Source organism: Diplotaxodon limnothrissa, linkage group LG7 (genome assembly GCF_057381915.1).
Source record: "Diplotaxodon limnothrissa isolate DT_005_m linkage group LG7, D_limnothrissa_male_GT1.1, whole genome shotgun sequence".
Lineage (NCBI taxonomy): Eukaryota > Metazoa > Chordata > Actinopteri > Cichliformes > Cichlidae > Diplotaxodon > Diplotaxodon limnothrissa.
In genome coordinates, this window is record NC_140602.1 from 12854945 (window position 1) to 12878002 (window position 23058).

At 38.3% G+C, this 23058-nt stretch overlaps 3 protein-coding genes across 6 annotated transcripts in view; 1 reads left to right on the forward strand and 2 right to left on the reverse strand.

The window, feature by feature from the left end:
- Positions 1-191: 191 nt before the first annotated feature.
- Positions 192-8613, reverse strand: pstpip1a (proline-serine-threonine phosphatase interacting protein 1a). 2 transcript variants are annotated; one of them, XM_085359219.1, is made up of 15 exons: positions 8464-8613; positions 7385-7485; positions 7223-7297; positions 7061-7095; positions 6864-6970; positions 6681-6743; positions 6040-6144; positions 4603-4648; positions 4296-4375; positions 3644-3742; positions 3463-3559; positions 3199-3283; positions 3022-3098; positions 2220-2317; positions 192-2052 (listed from the first exon to the last, which is right to left on the reverse strand). In XM_085359219.1, exons 1-15 carry the CDS (start codon positions 8491-8493, stop codon positions 1921-1923), a joined length of 1230 nt encoding a protein of 409 aa, XP_085215345.1. In that variant the 5' UTR covers positions 8494-8613; the 3' UTR covers positions 192-1920. The 2 variants fall into 2 exon arrangements, with proteins under 2 accessions (XP_085215345.1, XP_085215346.1); XM_085359220.1 differs by having other exon boundaries at positions 2220-2314; positions 8464-8500.
- On the reverse strand, positions 8085-12705 carry rcn2 (reticulocalbin 2). 2 transcript variants are annotated; one of them, XM_085359222.1, is made up of 9 exons: positions 12646-12705; positions 12082-12222; positions 11886-11988; positions 11607-11803; positions 11410-11523; positions 11191-11284; positions 10951-11090; positions 10228-10312; positions 9248-9272 (listed from the first exon to the last, which is right to left on the reverse strand). In XM_085359222.1, exons 1-8 carry the CDS (start codon positions 12646-12648, stop codon positions 10265-10267), a joined length of 840 nt encoding a protein of 279 aa, XP_085215348.1. In that variant the 5' UTR covers positions 12649-12705; the 3' UTR covers positions 9248-9272; positions 10228-10264. The 2 variants fall into 2 exon arrangements, with proteins under 2 accessions (XP_085215347.1, XP_085215348.1); XM_085359221.1 differs by lacking the exon at positions 10228-10312 and having other exon boundaries at positions 8085-9272.
- An 871-nt stretch (positions 12706-13576) lies between these two features.
- scaper (S-phase cyclin A-associated protein in the ER) overlaps positions 13577-23058 on the forward strand; it is a 59155-nt gene continuing 49673 nt past the window's right edge. The window contains exons 1-4 of one of the 2 annotated variants that reach the window (XM_085359223.1): positions 13577-13866; positions 20560-20677; positions 21461-21537; positions 22836-23033. In XM_085359223.1, coding sequence (XP_085215349.1) covers positions 13696-13866; positions 20560-20677; positions 21461-21537; positions 22836-23033 — 564 coding nt within the window. In that variant the 5' untranslated portion in view covers positions 13577-13695. Of the gene's footprint in view, positions 13867-14713; positions 15111-20559; positions 20678-21460; positions 21538-22835; positions 23034-23058 lie in introns of those variants that run through there. The other variant, XM_085359224.1, reaches the window with a different exon arrangement.

Below are 23058 nucleotides of genomic sequence, written 5' to 3' on the forward strand. Positions count from 1 at the left end.
TTTATGTTTTCATTAGGCTTAAGTATTTGAAGTGAGAACTTTAATAATAGTATGTCATAGTTTATTATGAATAAACTATTCATAATAAACTTACAAAAACACATGCACTTTAAATAAATATGACACTAATAAGACATATCTATAAGTGTAATTAACAAATAAGCAGTCAAGTATAGACTGTTATTCCTGAACAGCTGAATTTGTTGAAAATAAATTGCACTATTGCTCACATTCAATCAATTTTAGGATTATGTGTTTAGTTTATTAGTCCTAAAATCTTTCATCTTTAGTGTCTTTCGCTTTACTTTTGAGGCTCTTAACTAACCGGTACACTCCCGTTTTAAAATGGAGAGAAATCAGCTAGATGTGTGGGTATTTGACTAAGCTGAGTAAAATATGGCTGTCATTGTTGACCCCATGTGCAAGGTGGTTTAAAATAGTTCATTAACAGTCATGCACGAGTCTAAGATTAATTAAAAAGTTTGATTTCACTGTGGCTTATGCAGAACACTGGGGAATAATGTTTTGTGGAGGCTTGATGCGTTGTACCACTGTCAACTACTAACTGTCTTTCCAGTTAGTTTCCCTTTCATGGTTCTGATTCCTCAAGTCTGTTAAAAACATACACAAACTGTCCTAGAAAGGATTTTTTAAAATCTGCAGGTAAAAAAAAACAAAAAAACCCCACTGTACTCTTTGTTTGTGTTTACTTAAAATATAGGGTGACGTCACTTCTCCCTTCACAGGTTCCACTGAAGTACACTGGGGTGAGACTGCAATACACACTACTGGATATTTGCTATCTTGTTTTGTATGTGGTCAAGAATAGTTTTAGCTGAGGCTCTGTCACAGCATCTTCAGCTTTCACAGGATGTTGAAAGCGGTGCTGTTGAAATTGTTCACACTGGGCCCTTTACCAGCAACCCTCTAAATTATGCGTGTTAAGATGTCGCAGTGTGCTGGCTTCCTGCACGTTTTGCAAACATTTCTTCCAGCTATAACTTTGAACTCTTAGTACCAGTAGCAGATATTGGGTCAGGGACTCTGCACAAAGGATATCTGCACAAAGAAATACAATAATTTTTTACTTCTATTTCCCCCTTTTTTTGCTTTTAAAGCAGATGTCTTTGTGACTTGTCTGTTTTATTTTGCTTCACTTGTGAACTACTTTATAGGTTTAACTATTAGCCTATATTAGCTTGTAGGTTTTACTACTTTAGCATATGCTATGCATCAGTCTGTATAGCATCTGTAATTGGTTTGTGTTCTAGTCGAGGGCTAACAAGCTATTCTCTTCATTTAGAAAATACACCTGATTTATTTGAATTAGGATAGGAATAAGCAGAAAACCCAAATGTCCCAGTTTTTTTTCTAGCATTTAAAAACAACATGCATTTATGGATCTGTGCACTGCTGAAAGAAATGAGAAGTATCTCATACCCCAATTGCACACCTGACATGATCTGTCCTTATTAGATTACGGTCATTTAATTGACACCTGTAAGCAGAGGAAGCTTTTTGAAAGTGTAAATGATCAGATCTGTAAAGTCAAGCTTTAAAATTTGTGCATGCATGATCACCATTTATTCAAGAATAATAAACTAATATAAAATATTTTTAAATGTGTTCAAATGGCTTTGTATTTGGGTGTAGAGCACACATTTGTGCATTCTTAAAATTTATACACACATTTATACATCCTAGTTTGTGCTTGTAGATGCACATCTGTGACACCTTTGAGACTGATTTCTCTCCATAACAGGGTGTCAAAATTCTAAATCCTACAGGTGCTTCAGTGATACTTACAACAGAAAGGTAATGGCGGATAAGATGAAGCTCTGGGGTTATTCTATTCCATAGTCTTTACAATAGGTACACAGAAATGTAGCAGTTACACAGTCCTACATACGGCTGTTAGACTCATTCTTTAGCAAGATACGAGCCTGGAACCAGTCCAGAAATACCATTTCTTTTCACTGTCCACCAGCCATCTTCACCTTGTTCCAAGACAATCACAATATCTCCAACAGATAGAGGGAGTTCATCCTCTCCCTAAACAGGTACAGAAACAATCAAAGGGTGATCTTTCAAATCAGTCAAAATGCTTAGAACTAAAATGCAAAGATTTGCAAATAATGTTACTCTAAAACCTATTTTACTATGTTAGAGCCATGAAAATGTCTTATGTAGAAGTTAAAAATCCGTGCCCAGAACCTGACCTGTGCCACATAGTCGTATATCGCCTTGTATTCATCACTTCCCATTTGGGACGCCTGGAATCCAGGAATGGACGCATATACTCCATCTGATGTTTCTCCTAAAGACACATCACATGTTAAATGGACTCATTCTTATGTATTGCTTTTCTACTCCGCCGGAGTAATCAAACCGCTCTATACAACATGCCTCATTCACCCATTCACTTCTAAACTCAAGTGCAAACTAAACTACATTCATACTCCGATGAACGCATCGGAAGGCAACTTGGGGTTAGTATGCATGCCAAGGATATTTGGCATGCAGACTGGGGAAGCCAAGGATCGAACCACCAACCTTCCGATCAGTAGCTGATCTGCTCTGCCACCCGAGCCACAGCCACCCCGCTACTGTGTATAGCACACACACTCACAATATTTAGCTCAAAGTACACATCTGATCAGGTCATTTAGTTTTTGGTGCGGTGTGCAGCAGTATTACCATTCCCTTGTTCTGACCCCACAGCCAGATAACATCAGCTGAAGTACTCTTTCACCAACTGAACCAGTTAGGCTCTAATTAAGGACTTTTTTAAAAAATTTGGAATCAAAACTTGTACTGTGTCAGATTCGCTGCTCTGCTTCCACATTTCCCACTATAACGTCATAAGCACAACCTTGTGTTCATTCCCGAGCTTGGAAATCATTTGTATAAAGAAGAATTTAGAGCTGTTCTACACCGTTTGTTACCAAGATTAAAAGACTTGCACATTTGTTTACTTCCAGTAAGAAATTGCAGTGTCATCCCAACACGATGGTACTTTACCTGCAGACTGGGGAACTCCTTCGTTGATGTTTACTTTCGAGCCACTGGAACAGTTCCCCTGCAGAAGATTTGAAAACCTAGAAATTGAGGAAAGTATTCAGTAAGGGATACACAAAAGATATTGAGCAAGAAGTACAAGCTATGTTTATTATTCTCTTGATGTGGTGACAATCTAACCTCTTCATGACTCCAACAAATCCAACTCCGCCGTTTCTCTCAGCTGTAGGATTCTTATCGTAGTAATTTTGATATTCAACTGGAGCTGTGGAAAGAAAGAAAAATCTGTTTTTACAGATCCAGTAGCCTGGTACACCATTCATCTTTCCTGTTTCCTCTGCTAAGCATTCCGTCGCATGCTTTAGAGTTGAAAGATAATATTAAAATGTTCAGCTTAGAACATATTCAAATCCAAATCAGGAAGGCAGCAGGTTGAATACCTACCTGGGGGGGTTGAGCCAGTGCTTTTCATCTCAACAAAGCCGTTGTTGTCTGTGACGATGTCACACATTTCCAGCGACTTCCTCACATTTTCATAGCACTGAAAGAACAGTTTGTCCAGAAAACATTGTAAGCATGCTACCTCTCTGTCCAATTCAGGTGAATGAAAAGCAGCTGCACTCACCTCATCTTCTTTCACACATTGCATTGATAAGTGGTTACAATGCACCCACAAGGCATTTCTAACGACACTGATGCGGTCTTCTTCTTGCTGCTGAAATATCTACAAAAGAGCAGTTTGAGTGGACACTTATGTTGAGGCTAGAAAGTGTATTTATATAGTCTTAAAAATAAAGTGTTGCAACTAGCAGCTTCCTGCACAAGTGGAAACTTAAGCCTTCGGTGAGCTCAAAGTACAGGTTTTAGTACCTTGCCCCTGCCACCCCAAAAACAAACAAACAAACATTTTTTTAGATATATTTGAGCATGGGTTTTCATTTGTATGTAAATGTGTTATGAGTTGACATCTGCAAGTGTTCTTATAGGGTTGTGTGAAGTTGTTGAATGGTTAGTTCAGCTTTGTTGATCTTATCACATAAAGAGAGGTCTTATTGCCCGGAAATGTTCTGGGCACATTAGTGACTCACTATGTGTCACTATCCTCTGTGAATGGGAAGTATTACACTCGCTCAAAGGCAAAGCAGGCCTCAAATACTGCTATTTGTATATTCTATAAATATACAAATAGCAGTATATTCTAGAAAAATATTAAGCCATAGCGTGCCGTTTCAATTTGAGAGAGAAAGAGAGAGAAAATGCACATTTTAAAAGCATACCTCGCATGTGTCAGTGTGAGTCGATTCCCACTCTTGACGGATCTTGTCAAGCTGTTCAATGTTTGTCGTGTACTGTTTCTCTAAAGGAAAAATGAGCAAAATGCAAAAACCAAAGTAAACATTTTGAGTTTTAATGTTCAGTTTATCCTGAATATAAAATAAATAGCTGCACTTTGAGCTATTTATCGTGTCTTCAAGTAAAAGCGAAGTTCATAGGAGCACCAACCTAAAAAAAAAATCATGTCTTGTCAGTTTCCTACCTGCATTTCAAACATCCTACTTAATTTTGCTTATTAGTTGTCCTTACCAGCCTCTTCTGCAGCCTCTCTCCACTGTTTGGATTTGTTGTTCATCTGATAAATAAAAAAGAGCAAAAATATGAGACACAAAAAATTATAATAATGATAATACCACAATTAATATAAACGCACATATAAACCCACAGCTTATAGTTACTCAAACAATAAAATCAAACAAGAGGATTCAGTTTTAATAAAATGGAAAAATGGAATGGGATGGATGGATGGATGGATGGATATCAACATAAAACTAATTAGGTTTTGATTAACACTGACTCAGCCAATAAGTGACACCAAATTATTACCTTATTAATCAAAATTGTGAAGCAATAGGGGAACAGTATTAACATAGTAATAGTAATAACAGTAACTTGTTAGAATAGAATAGAATTCAACTTTATTGTCATTGCACATGCACAGGTACAGGGCAACGAAATGCAGTTTGCATCCATCCAGAAGTGCTTTAGTGATATAGATATATTACAATATATATTAGCAATAATATAGATATGTAAGTATATTACAGAAATGGGTCTCTTATGGTATTTTATAATGTACACGGTATGAAGCATGTTGTGAATATTTTATAACTATAAGTATGTACAGGCTGTAGTGAGTACAAGCTATGTACAGGATATGAACAGGATATAAATATGAAAAACTATACAGAATATGAAATAGTGAGATGTATCAGTTTACTTAAAATACAACTTAAAAGTGTCTATTTCTGTTCTTTTTTTTTTTTCACAGAAAGAGGAACTAATGTGTCAAGTTTTAGACAAATAGGCAGCCAGTTTGGACTTAAGCAACAATAAATTGTTCAGGAAGTCATTCTAACACTTGACATAAAGTTTTACAAAGTTTTACAAAAAGTACCCAGTTCCTGATTTCTTAGTAAATCTTCACCGTTTTTTGTATTTCTCTGTGTAAAGTTTTTTCATGCTTTCAATTGGAATATCATAGATATTGTTAGTGACTAAATGCCAGTGCGTAAGACACTCTTATTGTTAGTCAGTCAGATATTTAAACTACTTTGCTCGGAATGATGTAGATTCAGAGTTTAACTCTAGAAAACTTTTTTTTTCTTTTATGTTCCTCTGCTGAAGTTTTTCTAAGCTCGCCCTAAATTTAAAAACGTGTACATACAAGCTTGGCTTGATGCTTGATGCCAATACTAATGCTTGGAATCATTGACAACTCTGACAAGAATAAAACCTGAAACTATTAATCCACATGCACCAGTGAGTCTGAAAAAAATGTTTCCTGCAGTTCTACTGTTGAAATGATTATTCATTAAAAGGTTATAAACAGAGTCAACTCAAGCTTATTTAGCAATGTAAAAATCATATTTACTGATGGGGAAATGACTTTGCTCAGACTGAAACGGGTGAACTGGAACAAAAACAACAGTTTGGTCAAATAATCACACAGTAGAGCAAACCTACCTTTTCAATCTGTTTGGGGGTGGCTGTGGGGGCGGTGCCCAGCTTCTCAGCCGTTAGCTCTGCCTCATCTGCCTCTTTGCAGCGCTGCTCATAGGATCTTTTGGACTGGAAGAGAAATCAAACCGAAACCATGTGAAACTACAAAACCCATGCACTGCTCATTAAAACCTTGCTTTATGAGGCCTTGACAGGAAAGGGAGTGGGAGGTGGAGGGAAGAGACAGTTGGAGGGGGTTTAGTCAAAAAAAAGAAAGAAAAAAAGAGATGTCAAGCATGTGCACCCGGAGAAACAAAATAGTTCACTCACTTCCTTCCTCTCAGCAGAGAACAGGCATCTTTGTTTATCTACAGTGTAACACAAGGGTGCAAAATCTGGCCCCTTTTTTATATGCTGTATTGACTTTTTAAACAATTTGCCTTTTAAAACATGCACAACAATGCTTTAGGGTTACAGTGAGGCCCAAGGCCCGACAGGCCTTACAGAGAAACGTCAATGACATTGTTCATTCTATTTAAAGCCTTTTATGTAATGAATAATAAATGTCCTCACTCAAGCTCAAACCATCATGTGTCTGTGAAAGTAAAAACAATAACTACCACAAACCTGTGGTCTGTCATCATGATAGCAAGAGCTGAGCTCACCTCTAATGTTTTCTTGTAGAGAGAGACTTTTGTCTTCTGGACCTTCTCCATGATGACTTCATACTAAGAATTGAGAACAAAAGTCATCGCTGTTACCAGGAAATCACACAGAGAAGCAACCAAAAAAATAAATAAATAAAAATATCCTGCTTATGCAAACAAGATGAGCATTCAAATGGGCACCTTTTTCCGCTGTTCTTTCTGTCGCTCTCTAAAGGTCTCCATTCTCTTCACCTCCTCCTTTAGGAGCCCAGACAACTGAATGTGCAAATTTCCGATGTTTTCAATTTCTGAAAAGGGACAAGACATGGGGCTAAGAACATGAAGGATGGACCGGGTAACAACGGCTTTGGTAAAATAATGTGATATCTTTTGCTTACGTGTTTTCATTTCATCAAACGATGCTCTCAAAGTGCTGTGAAAATAAAACAAAGATCATTTATTTAAAAAAAAAAAAAAAAGCGCCGAGTTTTTCTTATTACAGAGAATTATTGCTTAGATGCAGTAAGTATAGTGATAAGCAATTTCTACCTGATACCTACCAGATTTCATACATGCCCCCGGCCTTGCGGGCAATGGTGATAAGCTCTTTTCCATATTTCTCCTCTGCTGTTGCTCTGCATTGACATTTGGGAATAAATGCAGCCATATGTTAATGCAATAACTTTCAAATGTACAAATCTAGCCAAAATCATAGAGCCCACCTCATTTTCAAGAGTTCCTCCAATTCTTTGCACGTCCGCCGACCATCATTAAGCCTCTGAAGAATCGTCTCATAACCAACATTGCTGATGAAGTCTGATCCCTGGGTTGATAAAACACCAGCTATGCTCACTAACAAAGTTCTCAGCCATAATAGAAATCACACACCGATATTCAGTTTTGGAATGAAAGTAAAAACGAATCCAAAACCATGCTCATTTGTAAGAAAACGTTCCTGTTCCTCCACGTTTAAAAAATCAGTGATCACCTTTAGAGAGGAGCCGAGGATTTGAATGACTATCAGTGAGGTTTGCTTAGATATTTTGAGACTGTTTTTTTTTTTTGCCATGGAGACACACACTGTGCATCTCACCAGCATTTGAATGGAAACTATTATATACTCTTTCACAGCAGGTTCTGAATGGAAAGCAACCGTGTGGGTAGAGTACCAAACATCTCTATTTATGTAAAAAAAAAAAAGAAGCTACATTCATATAAAACACTGAGATAAGGTAGATAGAAATAAGGAAGAACATAACTTTGCGGTATAAAGTTAACCTTCTAAGTTATACAAGTTGATTGCTCTTTCTGACAACCCAGTTCTTGTGGTTTTGCTCGTGTATTTAGCACGGTGGCACATAGATGTTCTAAAATGACCTTGTATCCGCCCGATGAAAAAAGAAGCCCTCAACTGTGCTGAGCCACTTTTTTATTTATTTATTATGAAAAGGTTGAGCTGAGAAAGAATCCTTTACATCGTGTGACACTTCAGTCTAGATAAACTGGACATGATGACCACAATCTAGATATAAAAATGCTTCCACTGGTCATCACTTACTGTAACAATTCAGTGTGTTTTCAAATGAGAAAAAAAAAGCTGAATGATAAAGGAGTGAACTACCTATGGAGAGGCTATGACAAACTAAGTAAATCTCTGGTACATGCTTAGTAGTGTGCAGATACATTATGTAGTTTCAGAAAGTTTGGCTTCACGGTTCAATAAAACCTGTAGCCTACTTTATTCCTGCACATGCAAAGCACCCAGAAGTAAAGAAAAATTAGCAGCATGACAACGACTCACCCAAAAGGCATCTTTAAACTGTAATGTCATCCTGGCCGTATATTAAAAAAATAGTCCCAGCTGTAGAGTGCACTCAACTTTCAGCCACTTCTAACTCCAAGCAGCGTAGCTGGCTGTGGCTTGATACAAGTGAAACAGATCATGACACATTCAGGAAGCGAAGCTTCATGCTGGAGCTCACACTCACTTACTCATTTGATTTAAATGAGGAAGAGCTGCAACATGTCAGCACTTACCAAAAGCTGAAGTGATAGCGGACACTATTTAAAAAAAAAAAACTGTAGCATGCAACCAAAACAAAATCTGCTTTGTTTAATGTGAATTGGATTCAGTACTTTTTCATGAAAACTGAAAATTCCACTTTGTGATGCTTCTTGCTCTTTAAGGGTAATACAAGGAATTCCCTACAACATTATGCAATCCAGTACTTTGCCCACAAACATGTACTGTTGTGTAAGTCTTCAGCTTTTGTTCACATTTTGTAACATATTGTACACGAGCCGAACAATAGATCAGATATAACACGCAAAGGATCTGTGACTGCTGAGATCATTGGTGGGTGACGTAAATACCACAACCTTTCTATAACAGACAGGGAGGAAAAAAACGACATGAAATCATTTACTGAAACAAATAACAGCTCTACATTAAACCAAAGGAGACTGTTATAATTCATCATGTGTCAGGTGCAGATGTCTGCCGTAGTCTGTTACTTCGCTGTTCATGAATGTTTCTTGATTTTTCAAAACTTCAGCCTCTGAGATCTGTCCATCTCCATCGAGGTCCATTTCCTTGATGAGGTGAAGAGCCTGTTGATGGCAGGAGAGCAAAAATATCAGTGTATATGCTACCAAATCATCTTGGAGAGAAAAGAAGCCTTAACTGCGGATTAATTTAAGAAAATTTTCCAGGACCTCTGGGCAAGGAAGGGTCTAATATACAGGATATTCCATGACCTAATTTTTAGGTATGACGCATGCTTTTAAAAGGTGTGGTTAGACCATCAAAAAAAGAAAGATAAAAAAAAAGCTAAGAAAATTATCGTAAAATAAACATCCCTCTTCCATTCACTGTACGATCCTTTAACCTGCAAAACGCAGGCTTACTTCCACGTGGATGTAGATGATGTTAAACATTTGCACAATATGAGACTGTTATGGTGCTCAGGTTGTTTGCATGGCAACTCTGCTGATGGGAAATTGCCACAGATGGAAGTCACCCTTGCTGCTTGTAGTGTTGCAAACATTTTCATGTCTTAAAAGCCTTACAACATTGAGGAGGAGATGCATGTGCACCTCTTAGGACATGAGGTCACAAATGGTGCGCTGTGAGGCAAGTTTGGGTGTGTCTTAAGGGTTTTCTGATAAACTTCTATTGTTATTATAATATCATACAAATTGGTAATGTTAGTTTACTGTATCAGAAGGTGCACTTTGTTTGGAACACCTGTTCAAACGAACAATGCAAATATATACTGTCACATGACAGCAGTATTTAAGCAGCATGCATGCATTTAGGCATGTAGACATGGTCAGGACGGTCAGCTAAAGTTTCAGTTTGAATATGACCTGTCTGTCTATGCAGAAATGGGACATTTGTTGGGCTGCATCAAAGTTAAATAGAGTTATGTCTTGGCTTTGTGTGGAACTATTTGAGAGATGCATCACCATTATTATTGCAACATGATCTCATCTGCAGCACTAAAATAAGTCACTGCTATTCAGAGAACATTTCTCTCCCTCACAAGTGTTTACTATTTTTCACCTTAAGTGGTCTGCTGGCCTCCTGAGACCCTGCATCCTCACATGGGGACATTAGATATTGGCTTTTCTGCACCTAATCCTTCATTCTGCTCAATAAAGAATGAAGAATTAGTCAAATACACAATTTGATTGATTTTATTCTTTTACACTTTAAAATAAACCCATCCCCATATGACATATCTTAAACTGCACATATATTTCAACGTAGCACTCTTAATTCTTATTCTCATGTATATATCTCATGTATATCTCATGCACATATCTTTCCACGTAGCACTTTTAATTCTTATCCCTACTTTTATTTTTTTCCATGTCTATTTAAGTGCTATTTATGACACTATGTTTGCACTGAAGCACCGCAGCAATTTCCTAATGTTGTAAACCTGCTCAACATTTGGCAATAAACCCCATTCTGATTCTGATTCTGATATTTCTGTTAAAAGATGGCGCTTAACAGATTCACATAATCCCAAATATCCAGGGGAAATTAAAAAAGCAAACACAAGATATCAGATCTCTGGAGGTTAAGGGTTAAATGCTTTGTTAATAATTCATAATCCTTAGTAATTCTTTATTTCGAATTTCAATTGGAAGCTAGAAGCTCAGGAGTTTAAACTTGTTCTTCTTCTAAAATGTCGCGCTTATAATAATTTCACTCTTTATTTTATCCACTATAAACAGAAAAAAAAGAAAAAAAAGCTGAGCACATGATAGAAGACATTACTTCTTCTCTTGCTGATCCGTAGCTGTTCGGTGAAATCCAGCGGAGCTGCTCCTCTCGATTCAGCTTGCCATCCTTATCTTGATCATACAGTTCTTTAAATCGCACTGTTTCTTCGATCTCCCACTTCGAAGGGGCACCATCTGATTAAAAAAATATACATAGAAAAAAGAGAAATGTTAACACTGCACAGACGAGAAAGAGAACAAAAAGGCTGCATGCTTGGTTTAATCTCAGCCTTACCATCGCCGCGAACGTCTCCAATAAATTCACTCAGGCTGATGAATCCATCTTTATCTGTATCATATTCACTCAAGACATCCTCAATGGCAAAATCCTATTAGAAAAATAAAAGAAAACCCCAATAGATTTTTCACATGAAACTCAAAGACCACACTTAGTGTGGATGGAAACATGCATTATCATATCAGGTTTTGCACGATTAGGAGTTAAATGTCTCACAGCCATGTGATCCACTTCAGAAGGGTGGGTGAAGGCGAGAAACTCTGTCACATTTAGGCCAGGTGTGCCATCCACATCAGCAAAGTCAAAGCGCCTTTTCTCCTTTCGATGGAGCTGCATGGTGTATGAGCCCGTGTTAGAGTTCTGATTGATATATTAATCTGTGATGTGTAAGAAGAGAGTTAAAGTCTGCTCACATGTCTAAGAGACTCTTGCTCTGGATCCTCCAGAACAACATCGTCATCAAAACTAAAGAGCTGGTTATGAGCCACCGTGTTGTATTCCTCCCATGTTATAACACCATCCTTATTGGTGTCAAACTCAGGGAAGCGCTCCTCCGCATCATCCAGAGCATATTTTCTGTAGACGTGCTGAATCCAGAGAGTAATCTCCTCTGTGGATAAAACAGACAGCCTGAGTGTGATTATTAATCCCCTTTGTTTGTCTGTGCTTTACTGGGAGAAGCACAAATATACCTGCACTTAGCAGATTGTCACCATTTGTATCAATCTTCTTTACAATATCCATCATTTTTATCTTCTGATCTGCTGGGCTGAGTTTCTTTATCTCATTAGTCCTCTGCGTAAAAGAAGCAGGGCAAGAAAGTGAGGAGATGCTGGATGAAGGATAGAAATGGAGCTCTAAAGTGCAAAAAATATGAAAAAAAGCCACCTCATCTCCCAGCAGTACATTCATGTCGTGTTCAGGGTTGTGCTGCTGTCCGATGTAATGATCATCATGCAGATGTTTATGGGAGCTTTGTCCAAAGTCGAACTGAAGAAGCAGCAGTACCAAAAATGTAGAGGATGTCATCTGTTGAGTTATAACACGCTAGGATTGAAACAACACTGGAACTGAAAACAAGTGCACACTGCAAACAGACTTGACAAAATGCAACTGTGCTATCTGGTGGCCAACAAGTGAAAGATAAAAACAAAAGCCAGATAAGGCTAATGTGAAACACTGTTTCTGAGACGGTAAAAAGACGGAGTGAAAGGCGAAGGATCACCCAGATAAACTGGAAGTCGTCGAAACGTTATGTATTTATTTTTTCTGTTCAGGTGCTTGAAACACAGAGGGAAAGAGAGAGGATGAATACGACAACCACAGGGAAGTCAAGAAAAATAAAGCAACAACAGCGTTCTTTACAACAAACAAACAGACATATAAAAGCCAAAACAAGCCAAAACACCCTTATATTACTCAAATAATATAGGATAACGTAGGTGTTATTACCATGGGAAGTTCTTCGTACAACTCAAGCCTCCACCGTAGTCTCTACCTCGAAGAACGACGAACATCCGATTAAAAACTTCAAAATAAAACAATTATGCAAACTCCAAAAATAATTTGTCAATATGCCGCCTCTCAAATGTGTTATGTGCGCTTTATTCAAGGCTAATAGGCTTCAATGGCTACCTCACTAGTTTACACACAGGCACAACGTGTTTAGGAAACAAGGGGGAAAAGAATAAGAAAATGATAAAGAATGGAAAAGAGTACATGTAACACAGAATATACATTTAACCCACATACAAAAAAGTTTAGCAAGATGTTCTTTTAAATCTCTTTTCAATCTCTTTTAAATATGCTCGTTTGTACTTGTTCATGAAGTTGTAGTTTGCAGTAGTTTGTAAGGCTTATGCAGTCATTGGTGTTACCCACTGGATAGCAAGCAAGCCAATTTGATTTTAAAAAAAGAGCTTATATGGAACCAGGTTCCAATGCCTTTTGATATACTTAATATGTATACAGCAAACAACAACAACAACAACAACAACAACAACAAAAAAAACAAAAAAAAAAACACTGCCCCCGCGATTTACTAGTGATTTAATGCTAGTGTAATGTGATGTACTTTCCTCCCCCCCCCAGAAGACTTTATTTTGAAGTCAGGTTTTCCACCTCGTGGTCTTCCTTCGGTTTGAAGGTGACTTGACGTCCTACCAAATCAACCAAACTTCCTTGAATGTCCCGCCTGATCTTAGTGGTTGCCATGGTAGACAATTCGAAGTCCCGCCTCCTCGAAAATGCATCCCACCCTTTGACCTTACTATAATTTACATGATTGGCTGGCGCCATTGTTGGTTCTACCATACGACGAATTCATTGGACCATCCAAACGCCAGTCAAAAACGCAAGGTGCTCAGACTTCCTGCATCTGTTACGCTATCCACAGTGTCATGTATTTATCTGACATGTTTTCCCATCACCTCTGACAACAGGGCGACTTTACTCGTAGACTTTAATTTGTCACCGACTGAGCGTTGAACACTAGGCGGGTCGATGTCCAAAGACAACCGCTATGATGGACGGCGGCGCGGAGCTGGGCAGCACCGTCTCGGCCCAAGAGTTAGCAACCAAGGCGGGGACGGGAGGGAAAGGTCTGGTAGCAACAGCTCAGGCTCCTCGCATGGAGGTGGCAAAAGCAAGAATGCATCCATAACTGCTTTGAAGGTATGCGCTGCTTTGTGTTTCGCAGCTAACAACTGAAGTAAAACATTTGATTTAACCAAGAACATAAAAATTCCCTGATATTCCTTGCTAGGAATTCAAGTTCTCGCGATAAATAAACATATTTTGGGTGACCTTACTTTCTGATGGTGTGATATTGTCAAATCTCGTTTCTACCTTTTTTTGTCCTCTTGGTTAAGAAAAATGCCTACATCATCATCATCATCATTATTATTATTATTATTATTATTAGTAGTAGTAGTAGTAGTAGTAGTAGTAGTAGTAGTAGTAGTGGTGGTGGTGGTGGTAGTAATAGTTTACCCAATAAAATTTACATTTTTGAAGATGCTAATCATTTTTACAAATTGTCTGCATACATGTATTGTCATGTTATTAAAGCAAAACTGTGAAAGTAAAGGGACTGTTTTGTAAATTAAAACAGCAGTAATGTAAACAGGCCTATATCAAAATATGTTGATTCCTTTCTTTGTCCCAAAGTGTTATTACAGACTTTCCAAGTTTGCACCATTTGTATTTGGTCAAACCATGTGGCCTTGTATGTCTTGTCCCACAGCAGCATATGAATCACTGAATGCCGGGTCCATTCAGATCTAAAGCATCACTTTGTGTGGCTAATGCACTGCGTTCGCACACACTGTCTCTGACCCTGCAGCTATACTCTCATCACTGGCAAGTACAGGATGGGGGGGCAGAGAGCCAGGCCTGCTTTGTGCACATGACTGCGCAGTGTTGTGGTAGAAGGAGAGTGAAGAGTGAGAAATGAGAAGCGGAGAGAGAGGGAGAGAGCGGGGGCTCTGATGCAGAGCAGTGAGAGGAGGGGAGCTGTAAATATAGGAAGCTGCATGCAGTGGTAGGCAGATAGGCAGCAGCAGGCAGGGAGTCGGGCCTAAGAGGTGGCTGCTAACTCAGCAGAGTGCTAGGGGCTCAGACTAGATTACAGGCAAGAATTGCAAACAGAATAGTCAAAGTAAAAGGTAGGCATGGTGGGCTACTGAGCACTTGTCTCTCACTTGCCACTGGGAGAGGAGTTAACACAGCTGGGCAAGTTGCTATAACAGTGTGGACTACACATAGGGAGTCTATTTTGGTCCTGCTGTCAGATGACGATGTCACCTTGCACAAGTGGCAATGCTGGTGAGAGGGAACAGGTTGCCTGAAGTGGGCTGTCAAGTATGTCAGGAGTGGATAAAGACGAAGAGCCTGCTTACAGATTGTACTTCTATTCTGTACGTATCCTGTGATGTGTGGATTTTTACTGCTTTTACTAATGAGCTTGTTCTCACCCACTCCACTGTCTTGCTACTTCTGTTTGTAGACCTTGCCAGAAGGGAAACCTTACACTTGCCCCTTACTCAGCACAGTCTAGAAAATAAACATGCTCTCTTGTGCATGTGGAAGGACTGCCTGATCAAAGAAGACAGCAGAAGATAGGCTCCACATTGTATCTTTCTCTTCTATGGTGCAATGGGAGACAGCTTGTTTGTAGCTGATTAAGTGGATAAAGAGAATGTTGCTTTAAGCCTTTTTGGCCTCAGGTTGCTGCACTCCGATAGCCATCAGTTGCGAGTAGGTAAGGTTTTTTCAAAACACTTATTTGTCATCCACTGGCTGCCAAGCACTGGAGATACCGAGTAAACATTTACTGTAAAGAGATAGGACAGGCTGCATCAGTAGCTCTTGCTACTTTGATGGATTTGTGTTGTTGAATGAGATTTATTGTATTTATTTTTTATTTTTTTTTAAATATTTGTGTCGTCTTATTCTCCACTTGACAAAATAAAGCTCAGGCCACTTGATATGTAAAGAATTTTGCTCACCAAAGTAGGTCAGCTGGGTATCTCCCTTAGGGACATTAAATGGCATCAGACCGATACACGCATTCTGTTTCTGCATGTGTAATGCCAAATGAGCCATGTTCACATTATTCTGTTATTTTTGAATTTAAGGTGGTGTATGTATATACTGTTTTTATTTTAAGCTATGCCCTAATTTTTACTTTTTTACCTCTGAAAACATATGCCTCATCTCTTCAGTTGCAAATGTGGTAAAAGGACAGTTTTTGTTTTTTTTATCTGAACAGTAGCGCTCATGAGAGACATCCAGGAAAAGAGAGAATGATTTGTTCCATGACTCATTTCTGTTAAGAGAAGAACTGGCTCTCAGTTTAGATTTTTTTTTTAAATGTTTATTATTTTATATAGTTATTTTCATTAGGTATAAAACTATGATTCATAGTTGTCTAAAATATTCAAGTTTGGTCTGGACTCTAGTCAACAGTAGAGTAAATAATTAATGACAAGTGCAGAAGTGGTACGGTCTATTCTAGGGGAAAAAAAAGTGGAAGATGCAGAATGATAAACCTCTGATTGCTGCTGATTGCCAGAAATCAGAATATTTAGTTATGTAAGAACCAAATTAAATCAAGCAGACTGCAGTGGTACACCACTTTTTTGCGCTGTTATTGTTCAGCCAGTTTTTCTTTCTGCAGTAATGCATCAGCTGTCTAAGAGATACAAATAGCCATTTATTTTCTCTATGACATATGGATCCAGAAAGATGCCGATGCTACATTTCATCACATGGGTTCTTAATGAATGTGATGTCGCTGTATTTATTTTGGTTCGCAGTGTCGGCTTCACCCAGGGTTAAAGTCAAGTTCACTGATGCATACTCAATGTGTAGGTCAACCATGATGCATCCTTTGCACAGAACGGGTTTAGAGCCTCAGCCTCTAGCTGTTCCTTGTCACAGTATGACCTCGTAGACCGCTTCCATACACTTTTATATCAAAGCAACATAATCAGAGCTTTTATGGCAAAATTTTAAAATTGCTATAAATGTACTTTTTGCTTACTGTTTGACATAAAAATCTGCCGAAAATGCACTGAATGAACATAAAGTACCATTGATTTCCTTGTTTGAGTGTTTTTTGCCCGTTATGTTTTGTTTTTTGGGGCAATGAAAACACATTGTACTGCGGAACACTGTTTTAACGGCTGAACAAAATCAGTGTCTGAGGTATATTAAAACTGAAGTAACCATAGCAACAGTGCTTAGGCTTCAGGCCTGCTCATTGCTCATAAAACTATTATTGTTGAAAGAACTGGGTGAGAATTAGTCAGTATGTATTTTATGTTATCTACAATTCTATTTATGCTGAACATAAAAAGTGGGTCACAAACATATTTTATTTATTTACTTTAAGCTGTGAATGTTTACTTAATTTATTGTATAAGTGAGCGTGGCTCAAGAGTTGGGAGTTCGCCTTGTAATTGGAAGGTTGCCGGTTCGAGCCCCGGCTCAGACAGTCTTGGTCGTTGTGTCCTTGGGCACGACACTTCACCCGTTGCCTACTGGTGGTGGTCAGAGGGCCCGGTGGCGCCAGTGTCCGGCAGCCTCGCCTCTGTCAGTGCGCCCCAGGGTGGCTGTGGCTACAATGTAGCTTGCCATCACCAGTTTGTGAATGTGTGTGTGAATGGGTGGATGACTGGATATGTAAAGCGCTTTGGGGTCCTTAGGGACTAGTAAAGCGCTATATAAATACAGGCCATTTACCATTTATAATAAAATAAGACAGTGCAGGCTCCAATTTGAACTGGGTCTGTAAAATGTACATTAAAAGAGAGTGCATGGATTTGCAAATGTCATAAACCCATGCTTTATTCACACTAGAAGATAGAAAACATAGCAAATGTTTGAACTAAGAAAATTTGCCATTTTAAAGGAACAGTGTGTAAAATCTCACCACTAGATGTCAGTAGATTGCAATAGCAATTCTGTGTTCTTACTGCCCCAATTTTTTTTTTTTTTTTTTTTTTTTTTTTTTTTTTTTTTTTTTTTTTTTTGCTTTAAATGTCACTCAAGCCTAATATTAGCTGGCACAATGTTAGCTTACAACCAGCTGTTTGTTGTTTTATGTGGCTCGTTGCCTGTCTAATGTGCTGGCAATAAGTAATTGCAATAATATCAGGAATAAACGACCACGTTAATGTCCATTTTCCTGTGTTAGAGCCCTGACTTTAATTCAGGAGATTAGGTTTTAGGTGAGGAGAAAGACGCTGAGGTGGAATCAGGGACGGAGCAGTGGTCGAGGAGGATAAAAGCATACTGAGAAAGAGTTGATAAAAAATGTACATGTACAAATGTTAAATGGTTATGTATAGTTTAAAAGTGCTATTTGTGGTTTTTAAATTAAAAGTAACTTATGAGGCGAACTACATATGTGGTCGATCTCAGGCCACATACATAAAATGTGATTAGCCAGAATGCCGACACTCATCTCAGCTATAGTATTCAAGATGGCGAGACAACATGGTGACTTACACTAACCAGTCACATGTCTGAAGTATTACTAGATTACTTCTAAGTTTATGAGAACATGTTAATTTGTTAGAAGATGTCATTGCACAGTTATCAGTGTATATTTATGAGTACAACATGTTTTGTTTTAGGTTTTATTCGTTTAAATAACATAAAAAAATTACTTAGTGTACTTTATAAAGAAAAAAAATCAGGTAGTTTTGTGATGGCAACAAAAAAAGTGTGAGAAGAACATGTTTGAGCATCTGTGTAGCATCTTTTCTTCTTTAAACAAGAGTCCATAAACTTCTGGGAACTGAGAAGATCAGCTATTGTCTTTTATGAGATGAGTGTCGTCCCATTCTTCTTGATACGGGATTCTAGCTCTTCAGCTATGAAGCCATGGTGTTTTAATGGCTACTGTGTGTGGTTTATCATCATCTTTCTAGCTTTGGCCCATGGACTGTGGTGGAAGAGGTTTAACCTGCTTTTGTGGATGGTATGGTGAGCTGTGTTTAGACAGTGATTTCTAGAAGTGTTCATGAATGCATCCAGTTATCATTATAAAAGAATAAAACATTTTTAATGCAGTGCCAACTGACGGTCCAAAGGTCATGGCGGCCAGTGCTGATTTTCCAGCCTTGTCACACACATGCACTTCTCCAGATTGAACCTTTGCCCATCTTTACTTCTGAAAAACTCCCACAACCCTTTTGTTGCCTCCTTTCCAAGTTTTTTGAGACATGTTCAGGGCTCGCAAAATCACTAGCCCGACGTCTCGAGGCTAGCGATTTTTCCAGTCGGGCTACCAAAATCTATCTTAGCCCTGCCCGTCGGGCTATCATAGGAAAACTATATGTCAATGCTTTTGCATTCTTTCAAAAATGTAGCTGAGTAATTATGTCATTGGCATCGATGAGCCACTGTCAATGTGTGACATATTGAAATCGCGTTTGAATTTGCGCTTGTTTTTTTGCTTTCACTGTCAAGAGTTGGGAGTTCACCTTGTAATCGGAAGGTTGCTGGTTCGAGCCCCGGCTTGGACAGTCTCGGTCGTTGTGTCCTTGGGCAAGACACTTCACCCGTTGCCTACTGGTGGTGGTCAGAGGGCCCGGTGGCGCCAGTGTCCGGCAGCCTCGCCTCTGTCAGTGCGCCCCAGGGTGGCTGTGGTTACAATGTAGCTTGCCATCACCAGCGTGTGAATGTGTGTGTGAATGGGTGGATGACTGGATATGTAAAGCGCTTTGGGGTCCTTAGGGACTAGTAAAGCGCTATATAAATACAGGCCATTTACCATTTATCACTCATTAGCTTACTATTCAAACGTGACAAGTGAAATCTCCCGCAGCAAGCTTAAACATGTCATAGAGGTTGATTGCGCAGTGAATCGCTGACCGTTATGTAAGTACATGTGTAAAAGCAGCAGGATTTACACCGGTATTTTAGTTCTGCTCAGCCAAATAAGACAGGTCAGGGTGAAGAAGGTGCAGCCAAAGAAAAGCCTACCACAAAACGGAAAAGTTATGACAAATCAGACTATGAGGCAAAAAGAAAGCGCAGCTTTTTTTGGTTTTCATGGACAAAAGCTAAATAACATAATGTTCTGCCAGGTGTGTTGTGAGTTTAATTCGATTTCTGAGTCGACAAGCGCCTTTGTTACTGGGACCAGTAATTTTAAGAAAGACCCCATCAGAACCCATGAGAAATGCAAAAAATGCATTATTGACCAGTCTGCAATGTCTTTCCCAGAACAAACAGCAATTGCAAAAAACATACTAAAAATAAACCAAGCACAAGAAGAAGTCCTGAAAAATCTGTTTACAACAGCGTACTATGTTGCAAAGAGTGAACTACCATTGGCAAAATTTAGCAGTCTTTGCAAACTTCAAAAAGCAAATGGCCTAGATCTTGGTTCCACTTACGTCTTACCCGTGACTTCAGTGGAAATTTCCGATTCAGGATCTGACACAGACTGATTCATGTTCTACACAGTTCTTGCAAGTTCATAGAAATTTCTGTTCAATTAGAACCAAGTATTTGAGTTGATGATTGTAATTTTTATACAGTTGTTGTGATTTGTATTTTAACAATTTTTGATTAATTTTTTTTTTCCGTTACAATATTATACTTTAATGTATAATATTGTAAAGGAAACAAAACATAAAAAAATTGCTCTCTTTTTTTATTCGGGCTACTTAAATTTATTTTGGGCTACCAAAAACTGAAGAGTGCTGGCCCAAAGTTTTGTGAGCCTTGATGTTGCTGGCACAAATAATGTGACTAACACTCTGATTCATCCTTTGTTAGGTCGAGAATAAAATGAAGGGGGAAAATCCAGTCAGATTTAATGTGTTGAGTCTTATGTCTGTCCCGCAGGCTTCATTTCAGCGCTCCAACAGCCATGACAAAGTGCGAAAGATAGTTGCTGAAGAGGGCCGTGCTGCTCGAAACCTCATTGCCTGGAGCGTCCCTCTAGAGAGCAAAGAGGAGGAAGGTTGGTAGCTTAATGCAAAGTAAAAAAAAAATTTTATGCCGTTAATTTATGATGCTGCAGATGTTGTTGTGGATAATTTATTAAAGGTGATAGCCCGTGACCCCAGGATATGGTTATCTGTCTTTGCCAATATTGTTCAGCATTTTATATGTTATTCATTAAAAATGTTGTTGTACACTGTCAACTGGAACCAGATGGTTATTTTTCTTCTCATGGCTCAACTGATAAAATGAGTACTTCAGATTTCTTAAGCAGACTGTTTAAACTTGATGCATGCTCTTGTGTTTTAGAATAAATAAAATATATTTGTGTTTTTAAATGGTGACAATGGGGGGGTTGTCTTTGAAATAGTCTAATCCTAACACTTCTGAGAAACCCACTCAACATGCTCACCCATTTTTCTCATTTTCACTCTGCTTCTCTTTTATTTGTGGGTCAGTTCAGTTTTATTTATTTAAGGCCTTGTTTTTGCTCCAAAGTTTGAGGATGAATTAAGGTCCAGCTTTTGAAATTGTAGTTTAATCTTGTGTTTGTATGTTTGTTTGTTTTTTTACATAAGGCTTACCTAATCCTCTGCAACTCTATAATTAATCATTTACAATCAAGTGTTTATTTTGTATTTCACTTCTCAATGATTCTCTTTTTTTTTTTTTTTTTACATATGTGACGTATTTATTTGTCACAACAATTATATATTCATTGTTGGCCAGATTTAAGCTCTGATTATTTATCCACTATCTAAATGCAAGCCTCATATTTTTTTCCTCTCTCCTCTTTACTTAGCAAAGTCCAAAGGCAACTCCAGTGGCAGTTCCAGGTCTCAGAGAATCAATTCGGGACAACAAAGGAATAAAAAGCAGGTTGGAATACCGTCCTCCAACACTAGAGGGCACTTTTTACTAACTTATTTCATCTCTGACTTCTGCCTCATGCCCCTGAAACCCTAAAAAACGAACTTGATGCAAGCCTGTCTGTGGTGGTTGCGAAACTTTGTATGAAGTCCTTTAATATTTTTCTCCTGGATGCAACCAAAATCTGCCTCAAGTTAGCGCTCTGATGGGCCTTCACAGTGTGTACTTCTCTCTCATATGCACCTGAAATTTGGCAAACTATTTGTGCCTACCAATACAAGAGATTATTGCATCAACTGGACTGTTAAATGTTTAATAATGTTAGTTTCTTTGTGAGTGGGCTTCCATATAAAAATAATGAGGTAAAGGTAGCATGACTCTGTAACACTGCTGTGCAGTCAGTGTTTGTGCTTTCCCTACAAATCCAGCCACATGATGTTAAAAATTCAGCTCACTGTGATGTCAGTGCTTCAGCAGTCAAAGTTTCTCATTTAACACTTAGTTTTTATCATTATTTTAAACTGATCAGGGTTTAGTTGGAAATCTTCATTATTTAGTGCAAGTAGCTGTTTGAAAAACATTTCAAAACCAAAAATATGCAGTGAGGTAAAATTTATAATATATCTTATTCTTTATTTATTGGACACTGGAGATTTTCAGAATAAAAGATTAATTGAGCTCAGTCAGAAGTCATTTCCTTATCAGATTCCCAGTTATGAGAAGCTATTGGGCTACTGTCCAAACTTCTTTACCTGCAGATCTCAAATTTGATTTTTTTTTTTTTAACCATTTGTCAAATTTTAGTTTAATGTTGTTGTTATTTTGTTTTGTTTTTTTTAATCACTAAACAGTAAGTGTTTATTAAAGGCTTTGAAGTGATATTTGTTTTAAATTTGTGAGTTAGATATTGAAATAAAACAAATGAATAAACTAAAGCCTAAAAGTAAAGCACACCATACTGTTATAAAGGGACTCATTAATAAACTGGAGTGCTTTGTGTTTTACTTTTGGCCTTAAGTACAGATAATTTGTCAAGAGATTGCGATAATGTGTATGTTTACGTTTTTAAAAAATATTCTTGCCATTTTCCTAAATGTTCTCTCTTATTGTTCGTGGGGCTCTGCTTGTGGTGTTTTCTGTGGTGTTTGCATTCAAAGTGGTAGTTCAACGTAATGTTTCCAGCATATTTGCTATTATCTTGGCTCTATGATACCTATGTTCGGTGCCTTAGTCAGCAGAAATCCTTACAGAGCACCTGTAAATGGTAGGGGGAAGACGGAGCTTTTCAGTTTGCTCTTTCTCCACAGAATGCTGCCGTGGAAAATAAAGGCACAGCTGGAGCTTTGCTGGAAAAGGGGCCAGAGAAGAGCCCCACAAAAGTCAGACAGCCCCGAAAGGTGGACCTGCGAGCGCGCTACTGGGCATTCCTCTTTGATAATCTGCGTCGGGCTGTGGATGAGATTTACGTCACTTGTGAATCTGATCAGAGCGTCTTAGAATGCAAGGTTAGTCTGCATCGAGGAGCGAAAA